Source organism: Pogoniulus pusillus, chromosome 1 (genome assembly GCF_015220805.1).
Source record: "Pogoniulus pusillus isolate bPogPus1 chromosome 1, bPogPus1.pri, whole genome shotgun sequence".
Classification (NCBI taxonomy): domain Eukaryota; kingdom Metazoa; phylum Chordata; class Aves; order Piciformes; family Lybiidae; genus Pogoniulus; species Pogoniulus pusillus.
Window position 1 is genome coordinate 3,475,128 of NC_087264.1, and position 12,502 is coordinate 3,487,629.

Sequence of the window (12,502 nt, forward strand, 5' to 3'; positions counted from 1 at the left end):
GTCTGTGAAGAACTTCCTCCTAACATCCAGCCTATACCTACCCTGGCACAACTTGAGACTTTCTACAAGTCCCTGAAATGAGGTGAGGGTCAGTCTTTTTCACTCAGCATCAGATGATAGAAGAAGAGGAAATGAACTAAAATTGTGCTCTGAGAGGTTCAGGTTGGATATCAGGAAAAATGTCTTCACAGAATGAGTTTGTCAGGCACTGGAACAGGCTGCCCAGGGAGGTGGTGGAGTCATCAACCCTGGATGAGGTCAAGAAACATGGACATGGTGCTTCAGGACATGGTTTTATGGCCATGGTGGTGTTAGGTTGATGCCTGGACTTGATGATCTTAGAGGTCTTTTCCAACCAAAACAATTCTGTGATTCTATAATTCTAAGCTGCTTCCTTTCCCATTTTGCCACTTCTTTTTGTAAGGAGTGCTGTTGCCAAAGAACTGTTTGGCACACATCAGGGTGTTGTCCTTCATGCTGGTGATCCTTTGGGTCTAGAATGGTTCTGTCCTGGCAAAAGGTAGCTTGTCATTGGCACTGACAATGAGGCTTTTCTCTATTAGCCTGGTTCCATGCTGCAGCAAGGTACATCTGATCAGTTAGCCTGTGGTTCTCTCTGTTGTTGTAAATGCAGTCAGTGGGGAAGAAGAAAGACTTAAAAGCTTTGTGTGTTGGCTTGGAATGCAGTTGGCACATTTCTGTGGCTGAAGGTTTCAGATTGCATACATCCCTAAAGATATTTTGTGTTACCTGCAAGTTATTTGTTGATGTACCTTTAGAAAGCCTCCCTTTTGTGGCTTGCACAGATTCACTCTGGTATAGGTCAGGAACTGGCTGGAGGGCTGGGCCCAGAGAGTGGTGGTAAATGGTGCCGCATCCAGTTGGCAGCTGTCAATAGTGGTGTGCTCCAGGGATCAGTGCTGGGCACAGTCCTGGTCAGTATCTTCACTGATGATCTGAAGCAGGGCACTAAGTCCAGCATCAGTAAGTTTGCAGATGACAGCAAGCTAGGAGCAGGTGTGGAGCTGTTGGAGGGTAGGAGAGCCCTGCAGAGGGACCTGCCCAGGCTGGATGGGTGGGCAGAGACCAATGGGATGAGGCTGAACAAGGCCAAGTGCAGGGTTCTGCACTTTGGCCACAACAACCCCAAGCAGCAATACAGGCTGGGGCCAGAGTGGCTGAGAGCAGCCAGGCAGAGAGAGCCATGGGGGTACTGATAGATAGTAGCTGAAGCTGAGGCAGCAGTGTGCCCAGGTGGGCAGCAGAGCCAATGGCATCCTGGGCTGGCTCAGGAGCAGTGTGGGCAGCAGGACAAGGGAGGTTCTTGTGCCCCTGTGCTCAGCACTGCTCAGGCCACCCCTTGAGTGCTGTGTCCAGTTCTGGGCCCCTCAATTGAAGGGAGATGTTGAGGTGCTGGAAGGTGTTCAGAGAAGGGCAGCAAGGCTGGTGAGGGGCCTGGAGCAGAGCCCTGTGAGGAGAGGCTGAGGGAGCTGGGGGTGTGCAGCCTGCAGAAGAGGAGGCTCAGGGCAGAGCTCATTGCTCTCTACAACTAGCTGAAGGGAGGCTGTAGCCAGGTGGGGTTGGTCTCTGCTGCCAGGCAAGCAGCAACAGAGCAAGGGGACACAGTCTCGAGTTGTGCCAGGTAGGTCTAGGCTGGATGTTGTTAGGAAGTTGTTGTCAGAGAGAGTGATTGGCATTGGAATGGGCTGCCCAGGGAGGTGGTGCAGTCTCTGTTGCTGGAGGTGTTGAAGCCAAGGGTGGCTGAGGCACTTAGTGCCATGGTCTGGTTGACTGGCTAGGGCTGAGTGCTAGGTTGGGCTGGATGATATTGGAGGTCTCTTCCAACCTGCTTGATTCTATGAAATGTACTACATGTGAGATAAAATGCCTGAGTGTTCAGAATGTTAACAACCAGTGAAATGATTTACTTGCTTTGTATCACATTATGATCATTGTGTACACAATCTTTGTGTTCTTAAGAGCCTTCTGCTCTGGTGGCAGCAGTAGTATGATGGAAATGATGCAGCAGGATTAGCGTGGCTGCTTCCTGGAATGGAATCACATACCTTACTACAGGCAGCATAGGAAAATGGGAGGAGAAAAGGCAGATGCAAAAGACACATTTGACATAAATGTACTCAAATTCTTCTTTCTGATGGAAAAGGTCACTTGGAAGACTGAGTTGATTCTTCAGCTGATGTGGAGTTGAGTCACTTAGCTATGCGTTCTCATTATTGAGAGGTTAGTGGAATGAGAAAGTAAATGTTTGGGATAAATGACTTCTAGCTTTGCATGCAAGCAGTTGTATGAATTAACTGAGGCAACACAACACAAGGTGGTGCTCTAGTCCAAAAGAACTGTGCTGTCAGATGTAGTAGCTCAGGAGGGATTCCTTGTGCCCATTTACATGGATCAAATGTCTTCTCAAGATTTTACCTTGACAGATCTCTCTTTAGATAAGTTTCAACAGCTTTTCTTCTGTCCCTTTAGGAAGCCAGTACCTGGAAATCAGACATGAATGAGCTTATTAAGGTATCATTGGAATGTTTATTTTATTTTGGATACTGTCATAGAATCATGGAATCAGTCAGAGTTGGAAGGGATCACAAGGCGTATCTAGTTCCAACTCCCCCTGCCATGCCCAGGGACACCCTACCCTAGAACAGTCTGCCCACAGCCTTAGCCAGCCTGGCCTTAAACACCTCCAACCATGGGGCCTCAACCACCTCCCTCAGCAACCCATTCCAGGTTCTCACCACTCTCTTGCTCAACAACTTCCTCCTCACCTCCACTCTGAATCTCCCAGTTTGAATCTCCCCACCTCCAGCTTTGCTCCATTCCCCCGAGACCAATCACTCCCTAAAAAGTCCCTTCCCAGGTTGTTATGGAGGCCCCCTTCAGATCCTGGAAGGCCACAACAAGATCACCTGGGAGCCTCCTCTTCTGCAGTCTCAACAGCCCCAACTCTTTCGGTCTGTGCTCACAGCAGACCTGCTGCAGCCCTCTGAGCATCCTCCTGGCCCTGCTCTGGACACTCTCCAGCATCTCCACAGCCCTCTTGTCCCAGGGGCTCCAGAGCTGGATGCAGGACTCCAGGTGGGGTCTCAGCAGAGCACAGCAGAGGGGGAGAATCACCTCCCTGGCCCTGCTGGCCACACTTCTGCTGCTGCAGCCCAGGCTCTGCTTGGCTTTCTGGGCTGCAAGTGCACACTGCTGGCTCCTGTTGAGCTTCTCGTCCAGCAGCACCCCCAAGTCCCTCTCCTGAGGGCTGCTTTCCAGCCACTCACTGCCCAGCCTGCATTTGTGCTTGGCATTGCCCTGACCTTGCACTTGGTCTTTTTGAACCACATGAGTTTGGCTTCTGCCCATGTCTCCAGCCTGTTCAGCTCCCTCTGGATGGATCCCTTCCCTCCAGTGTAACAGTTCTAAATAAGCTTTCAGTGAGCTAAAGCTACAGTAACTAGTGCTTACCTGTATTGGTTTGAAAAAGCACAGGTTACATTACCTGAAGTAAGATTTAATGAGACTTTCACTCATCTTACTCAGTCTTATTGGACTACCTTGAGGGAATAATAAAAGTCATAGAATCAACCAGGTTGGAAGAGACCCCCAACATCATCCAGTCCAACCTAGCACCCAGCCCTGGCCAATCAACCAGGCCATGGCACCAAGTGCCTCTTCCAGGCTTTGCTTCAACACCTCCAGGCACAGTGACTCCACCACCTCCCTGGGCAGCCCATTCCAATGCCAATCACTCTCTCCGGCCAGAACTCCCTCCTAATATCCAGCCTAGACCTCCCCTGCCACAACTTGAGACTGTGTCCCCTTCTTCTGTTGCTGCTTGCCTGAGAGGAGAGACCTTGACAGGTCGCTACTATAGATAAGTTTTAACAGCTCTTCTTCTGTCTCTTTAGGAAGCAAATACATGGAAGTTGGACATGAATGAGCTTATTAAGGTATCATTGGAATGTTTAATTTATTTTGAATACTGTAATGCTGAAACAGTTTTGAATCTGCTTGCAGTGAGCCAAAGCTACAGTAGCCAGTGCCTGCCTGTATTGGTTTGACAAAATACAGATTCCATTACCTTAAGTAAGATTTAACTGAGTCTTTCGCTCATCTTGCTCAGGCTTACTGGACTACCTTGAGGGAATAATAAAAATGTCAAGCTTAAAGCTTCCATCTCAAATGGATATAGATCTACTTTGTGATCTGGGTCTAACTGGCAGGTCTACAGCATAGAATCAAGCAGGTTAGAAGTGACCTCCAAGAGCATCCAGTCCAACCTAGTACCCAGCCCTAGACAAACAGCCAGACCATGGCACTAAGTGCCTCACCCAGGCTTTGCTTGAACATCTCCAGGCACAGAGACTCCACCACCTCCCTGGGCAGCCCATTCCAATGCCAATCACTCTCTCTGACAACAACTTCCTAACATGCATCCTATACCTCCCCTGGCAAAACTTGAGACTGTGCCCACTTGTTCTGTTGCTGCTTGCCTGGCAGAAGAGACCAACCCCACCTGGCTACAACCTCCCTTCAGGTAGTTGTAGACAGCAATGAGGTCTGCCCTGAGCCTCCTCTTCTGCAGGCTGCACACCCCCAGCTCCCTCAGCCTCTCTGCTTGTGATCTGCTGGTGTTGCTAGTTCTAAGACTGCATGGGGAACCATCTCAAGACACTGATGTGGCTGAAAACTAAAGTGCCAGAAAAGGGAAATTGTCAGGTCACTACACAGCTGCCTGTACTCCTGGGAGGTGTCAGATAGGAAAGCCTGGCTGAGGCACTTAGTGCCATGGTCTGGTTGATTGGCTAGGGTTGAGTGCTAGGTTGGACTGGATGAGCTTGGAGCTCTCTTCCAACCTGGCGGATTCAATGATTAGAGAATCTGTTTCAATTTCAGTTAAAAAAGCCCACTGCTGCATCTGACCTGCCTGAAGATCATCAGCTCAATAAACCGTCCATCCTTCAAAGTGTTAAAGTGCCAACATCTATACTGAGTGATGCTGAAAGGATTTTGAGAGGAGTTCAGACCAACAGAAGAGTTCTTGACGAGAATCTGGAGGCCATCGTTCGCGCCAAGGATGCGGACGCCATGTATGCTTTCATCAATGCCTTCACTGCACACAGGTCAGACCCCTGCTTCCCTGAATCATACAGTCATAGAATCAACCAGGTTGGAAGAGACCTCCAAGATCATCTAGTCCAACCTAGCACCCAGCCCTAACCAATCAACCAGACCATGGCACTGAGTGCCTCATCCAGTCTTTTCTTGAACACCCCCAGGGACGGTGCCTCCACCACCTCCCTGGGCAGCCCATTCCAATGGGAACCCTGCTTCCTGGGACTCATTCTGCGGCCTCTTATCACTCTTTCATTCAAGAACTAGTGCAGTATTTCTTCTATCTTTAGAGCAATTACCAGATGCTTCTCTTAAATGTCACCATGGGAGTGGTGAGAGCTTGGAATGGGTTGCCCAGGGAGGTTGTTGAGGGCCCATGGCTAGAGGTGTTTAAAGCCAGGCTGGATGAGGCTGTGGGCAGCCTGCTCTAGGGTAGGGTGTCCCTGCTTATGATGGGGGGGTTAGAACTGGTGCTCGAATGTGTCCAGTGAAGGGCCTGAAACACAAACCTTATGAGGAGAGGCTGAGGGAGCTGGGGGTATTTAGTCTGGAGAAGAGGAGTCTCAGGGGTGACCTCATTGCTGTCTAAAACTACCTGAAGGGAGGCTGTAGCCAGGTGGGGTTGGTCTCTTCTGCCAGGCAAGCAGCAACAGAACAGGGGACACAGTATCACAGTATCATCAGGGTTGGAAGAGACCTCACAGATCATCAAGTCCAACCCTTTACCACAGAGCTCAAGGCTAGACCATGGCACCAAGTGCCATGTCCAACCTTGCCTTGAACTGCCCCAGGGACGGGGACTCCACCACCTCCCCGGGCAGCCCATTCTGTAGTTGTGGCAGGGGAGGTCTAGGGTGAATGTTGTTAGGAAGTTGTTGTCAGAGAGAGTGATTGGCATTGGAATGGGCTGCCCAGGGAGGTGTTGGCGTCACCATGCCTGGAGGTGTTGAAGCCAAGGGTGGCTGAGGCACTTAGTGCCATGGTCTGGTTGATTGGCCGGGGCTGGGTGCTAGGTTGGCCTGGATGCTCTTGCAGGTCTCTTCCAACCTGCTTGATTCTGTGAGTATATGCAGCTGAGGAGGGAATTTGCAGGAGGCATTATGTGAGAAGGTACTTGGGTAGGCTATGCTCAGTGCCTTTTGGAAACTGTAGAGCTGCATCATCTTGCTACCTCTGTCTTGTGTTTTTATTGTGTTTATAGGTCACTACTACACAGGAACAAATCTGTTTGGTGCCACTGAAGAAGCACTGACCTAAAATAATGTTTTTCTGTTTCAGAGATGTATTGGAAGAAGTTCGTATCAGAAGGACTGTGGATGAGTGGATTAAGACAATCAGTGAAGAAATCCAGGTATGGCTGGAATAAAAGACTTCAGATTGCTGCATTCCATTTCTCTGCCTTACATTGTTCTTTCATGTCAGTAGTTAAACATGATTGACTCTTAGCCTAAAAACATGAGGAAACTGCTTATTATTACTAGCATGTGTTATGCTCTAATAAAATATTTACTTCTCTTTTAAAACTTAAGCTGCTTAATGAAAATCACTGGTCAGAGTTGCTGGCTAACATGCAAAAAACAGACCATTTCTCAGAACTTCAAAGTTAGCCACAGACTCTACTGATACCTTGAAGATAAAATCTCCTTTTATTAGGTTTATGTTTTCTCTTTAGGCTGAAATGGCAAGAAATGATTCCAAACAGGTGAACTATGATCAAAAGGTCCCCTGGATCAAGAGAGCCCAAAACATCAAGGCTATGAAGACCAACAGAGAAATTAAAGAAAGGAATAAAAAAACCCAAGGATGCTCAACAAAGAAGCCTTTATCTGCAGCTAAGTCCTTGCAGAAGCAAGCAGAAGATAACAGAAGCAAACAGAAGTGTAGAGCTTACTTTTCTTCTGACAGTTTGCAGAGGAAGGAAGAAAGGGCAGCTGTGAGTTCCCAGGTAGTTGGTTTCATTTTTGGGTAACCACTGCTATGCTTTGGACTGCAGCATGCATATGAAAAATGGTTTGAGTCTGTAACTAGTGATTCTAACTGAAAGTGGTAGCCCTGACCTCTGCCTTTCCTGTCCTTGTTTTTATGCATTGGAGAAGCCTAAGCTAAACATCCATAACAATTCTTTGTCCTCTTGGGATTTGCCTTACCCAGCACCTGCTCTTTGATTCAGCTATTAGTAAGCTTCTTACACTTGTTTTTTCACTTGCTCCCTGGGATAGGACAAGGAGCAATGGGTGTAAGTTGCAGCAAAAGAGGTTCTGCCTCAACACAAGGGGGAACTTCTAGACTGTAAAGGTCCCAGAGCACTGGCACAGGCTCCCCAGAGAGGTTGTGGAGTCTCCTCTGGAGCCTTTCAAGGCCTGTCTGGATGTGTTCCTCTGTGATCTGTGTTAGATAGGATTGTCCTGCTCTGGCAGGGGGGTTGGACTCCATCTCTTTGGGTCCCTTCCAACCCCTAACATCCTGTGATCCTAAGATACTTCTTTTATGCATCCTCTATGTGTAGATGTTTGTGTCTGTTTGCAACTTATACTTCTTGTTGCACAGCTTCTTACTTTTATTCCCTCTAGACTTTTGCAACACTGCTGATGTGTTCACATTGCCACACATGAAGAATTGTAAACTACTTTTGTGTGTGTGTGTCTCTGTGTGTCAGGGCCCTGTGAGTGGAAGTGCAGTGGCACAAAATGAAGACTATCTGCAGCATGTGTATGGGAAGCCAATTTACCAGGGCCATCGGAGCACGCTTAAGAAAGCACCATACCTGAGATTCAACTCTCCATCTCCCAAATCTAAAGTTCAGAGACCCAAGGTGATAGAGTGTGTTAGAGGTAAGCAATTCTTTGATGTGAACAAGATGTTCCTTTTCCTTTTTTTCTCTTTGAAACTCCATATCTAAAGTAAACTATTTAATTGTAGCTCACCTGCTCTTCAGTTTAAAGCTTAAGCAACTGCAGTAAAGAGGTGGTTAGTGCTCCAGTGTTTAAGAGGTGTTTGGATAATGTCATTCATAGAATCACAGAATCAATCAGGTTGGAAGAGACCTGCAAGATCATCCAGTCCAACCTAGCACCCAGCCCTGTCCAATCAACTAGACCATAAAATCATAGAATCATAGACTCAAGCAGATTGGAAGAGACCTCCAACATCATCCAGTCCAACCTAGCACCCAGCCCAAGACAATCAACCAGGCCATGGCACTAAGTGCCTCAGCCAGGCTTGGCTTCAACACCTCCAGGCACAGAGACTCCACCACCTCCCTGGGCAGCCCATTCCAATGCCAATCACTCTCTGACAACAACTTCCTCCTAAGATCCAGCCTAGACCTCCCCTGGCACATCTTGAGACTGTGTCCTCTTCTTCCCTTGCTGGTTGTCTGGGACATATATGCAGCTAACTTTCTTTGTTAGTTACCTCAGGGTTGAATGTGGAGTTTTGTACTAGCTCTTTTGTACTGGCTGCTTTGTGGTAACTTGGTAAGGTTATTTAACTGATAAAGTTTATCTGGTGATTAATAATTCTGTTCATTTGTTTTGTAGGCGAAGTATTAGGATCAGGAGATTCTCATTTTCAAACCCTAGAAAAATGCATAAAATAATGAAAAGGATAAGCTCTGTGTCTGGCGTAGGCAAATGTAGATAAGCTTTATCCTGAGTTAGCAGAAAGTCCTCTTCTAATTGGATCTGGTTTGTTTCCCACTGATCTCTTTCAAATTAACTGATTCTTAAGACAGAAAGTAAGATTAATATTGAATGCATGCTGGTTTTTCTGACATCAGCTATCTTTTTGCCACAGGAGACATGAGCACGTTACATGATAAAAGTTAATCATTGAATCTGTTGGAGGGTAGGAGAGCCCTGCAGAGGGACCTGGCCAGGCTGGATGGGTGGGCAGAGGCCAATGGGATGAGATTTAACAAGGCCAAGTTCAGGGTTCTGCACTTTGGCTACAACAACCCCAAGCAGCACTACAGGCTGGGGACAGAGTGGCTGAGATCCCCCAGGTCCCTTTCCTCCTGGCTGTACTGATAGATAGTAGGCTGAAGATGAGGCAGCAGTGTGCTCAGGTGGCCAAGAGAGCCAATGGCATCCTGGGCTGGCTCAGGAGCAGTGTGGCCAGTAGGACAAGGGAGGTTATTCTTCCCCTGTACTCAGCACTGCTCAGGCCACACCTTGAGTGCTGTGTCCAGTTCTGGGCCCCTCAATTCAAGAGAGATGTTGAGGTGCTGGAACATGTCCAGAGAAGGGCAACAAAGCTGCTGAGGGGCCTGGAGCACAAATCCTATGAGGAGAGGCTGAGGGAGCTGGGCCTGTTTAGCCTGGAGAAGAGGAGGCTCAGGGGTTATCTTATTACTGTCTACAGCTGCCTGAAGGGGCATTGTAGCCAGGTGGGGGGTGGCCTCTTCTCCCAGGCAACCAGCAATAGAACAAGGGGACACAGTCTCAAGTTGTGCCAGGGTAGGTATAGGCTGGATGTTAGGAAGAAGTTCTTCCCAGAGAGAGTGATTGGCATTGGAATGGGCTGCCCAGGGAGGTGGTGGAGGCACCGTCCCTGGGGGAGTTCAAGCAAAGCCTGGCTGAGGCACTTAGTGCCATGGTCTGGTTGATTGGATAGGGCTGGGTGCTAGGTTGGACTGGATGAGCTTGGAGGTCTCTTCCAACCTGGTTGATTCTATGATTCTATGAGAAATCATAGAATGGTTTAGGTCGGAAGGGACTTCTAGCATCAAGTTTAGGCTGCAAGGGAACTCAAGCATCATTCAGTTCCAACCCTTTGCCATAGGCAGGGACACCTTCCACTAGAACAGGTTGCTCAAGGCCTCATTCAGCTTGGCCTTGAATACCTCCAGGGAGGGAGCAGCCACAACCACCCTGGGCAACCTGTGCCAGTGTCTCACCACCCTCACTCTAAAGAACTTCTTCCTAACATCTAGTTTAAATCTTGTCTCTTCAAGTTTAAACCCATTACTCCCTTTCCTGTCATTACCAGACCTTGTCAATAGTCCCTCCCCAGCCCTCCTGTAGGTCCCCTTCAGATACTGGAAGACCACTGTAAGGTTTCCTCAAAGTCTTCTCTTCTCCAGGCTGAAAAGCCCTAACTCTTGTAGTCAGTCCTCAGAGCAGATCTGCTGCAGCCCTCTGAGCATCTTCTTGGCCTCCTCTGGACTTGCTCTAACAGTTCCATATCTGTCCTGTGTTGGGGGCTCCAGAGCTGCACACAGGACTCCAGGTGGGGTCTGAGGAGAGCAGAACCAAGGAGCAGAATCCCCTCCCTTGCTCTGCTGCCAGTCCAGCACAGGGTTGCTGTCTGGGCTGCACTCACACTGCAGGCTCATGTTGAGCTTTTCATCAGCCCAGACCCCCAGGTCCTGTTCCTCAGGCCTGCACTCAGCCATTTCCCACCCAGCCTGGAGCTGTGCCTTGGATTGTGCCCACCCAAGTGCAGGACCTCATGCTTGGCCTTGTTGAATGTCTTGAGGTTGGCCTGGGCACACCTCTGCAGCCTGTCCAGGTCCCTCTGGATGGATCCCTGCTCTCTAGCAAGTCAACTGTGCCACACAGCTTGGTGTCTTCTGCAGACTTGCTGAGGGTGCACTGATTCCTCTGTCCATGTCACTGACAAAGCTGTTAAACAGCACTGGTGCCAGCACTGACCTCTGAGGGACACCACTTCTCACAGGTCTCCAGGTGGGCATTGTGCTCTTGATCACCACTCTCTGTGTACCACTATCCAGCCAATTCCTTATCCATCAATGCTCCACCCATCCAGTGCTTTTCCAGCTTGGTGACCAGGATCTCATATGGGACAGGGTCAAATGCCTTACTCAGGTCTAGGTAGAATATGTCAGTTGCCCTTTTGTCCACTATTGCTATGACTTCATCACAGAAAGCCACTAAATTTGTCAGGCAAGCCACCTCCTCTCTAAAGCGATGGAGAGGAGGAGTGTGAGTGTAAAAGGCAGACAAAGTGGTAGTGGACACAAGCAAGGTAATAGGATAGGCATCAGTGGAAAAATATTAGTCAGCTTCCCCTTATGCTTCACCCTCTTACACTGTTAGAATCATACAATCAAGCAGGTTGGAAGAGACCTCCAAGATCAGCCAGGCCAACCTAGCACCCAGCCCTGGCCAGTCAATCAGACCATGGCACTAAGTGCCTCATCCAGGCTTGGCTTCAACACCTTCAGGGACAGAGACTCCACCACCTCCCTGGGCAGCCCATTCCAATGCCAATCACTCTCTCTGACAACAACTTCCTAACAACATCCAGCTCAGACCTCCCCTGCCACAGCTTGAGACTGTGTTCCCTTCTTCTGTTGCTGCTTGCTTGGCAGCAGAGCCCAACCCCACCTGGCTACAGCTTCCCTTTAGGGAGTTGCAGACAGCAATGAGCTCTGCCCTGAGCCTCCTCTGATCCAGGCTGCACACCCCCAGCTCCCTCAGCCTCTCATTCCTCACAGGGCTGTGCTCCAGGCCCCTCACCAGCTTTGTTGCCCTTCTCTGGACACCTTCCAGCACCTCAACATCTCTCTTGAATTGAGGAGCCCATAATGGACACAGCACTCAAGGTGTGGCCTGAGCAGTGCTGAGTACAGTGGCAGAATAACCTCCCTTGTCCTACTGGCCACACTGCTCCTGAGCCAGCCCAGGATGCCATTGGCTCTCTTGGCCACCTGAGCACACTGCTGCCTCATCTTCAGCTTCTCTCTACCAGTACCTGCAGGTCTCATTCTTCCTGGCTGTTCTGCAGCCCCTCTGTCCTCAACCTGTAGTGCTGCTTGGGGTTGTTGTGGCCAAAGTGCTTGTTGTTACTCACGCAGGGAAAGTATACTTGATGCATTCTTCACTGTCATGTTTGAATAAAGGTGCCTGAGTTTTCATTATGGCTGTCAAAATATTATATTCTGTATGAAGTACAAGAGACTAAGATGAAAAGGCAGTTATCTGTTGAGACCATGTGTTTAGACCATTAAAATGTATGGTATGAAACATATATATGTGTGTATATATATGTGTGTGTGTGTGTGCCTTTGAAGACAACCACTGCTGCCATTTGGAAGTTTTTTGATATTATGATGTACATCCCCAGTAGTAAATCCTCAAAATGCTACAAGAATCTTTCCTTAAGCTTATTGTAGGCTTTATACCATTCTCCTGGCACTTTGCTTACCTGTGCCCTGCAGTCCAGTTGTCATCAATGAAGACAAAGTGATGTTGGTAGAAAATCATTTGCAATTCACATTACCCTCCTGGAAAATGTGGGCTCTAGAACTTTAAAAACTTACTTTATTCTTTAAAAGGTGAGGAGATGGTATTTGAAAACAGCTACTTTTGTGCTTCTGTATGTTACTTTACCTCTCTTGAAACACTTAGAGAATCAT

The 12,502-nt window shown here is 48.5% G+C and overlaps 1 protein-coding gene across 8 annotated transcripts in view; it reads left to right on the plus strand.

Annotated features, from left to right (window-relative positions):
* The window catches only part of KIAA0586 (KIAA0586 ortholog), a 122,113-nt gene that overhangs the window by 20,088 nt on the left and 89,523 nt on the right, over nt 1–12,502 (plus strand). For 7 of the 8 annotated variants that reach the window (XM_064151007.1, XM_064151267.1, XM_064151090.1 and 4 more), the window contains exons 12-17: nt 2,491–2,532; nt 3,915–3,956; nt 4,903–5,129; nt 6,400–6,472; nt 6,794–7,066; nt 7,778–7,952. In XM_064151007.1, coding sequence (XP_064007077.1) covers nt 2,491–2,532; nt 3,915–3,956; nt 4,903–5,129; nt 6,400–6,472; nt 6,794–7,066; nt 7,778–7,952 — 832 coding nt within the window. The remainder of the gene's footprint in view (nt 1–2,490; nt 2,533–3,914; nt 3,957–4,902; nt 5,130–6,399; nt 6,473–6,793; nt 7,067–7,777; nt 7,953–12,502) is intronic. The other variant, XM_064151178.1, reaches the window with a different exon arrangement.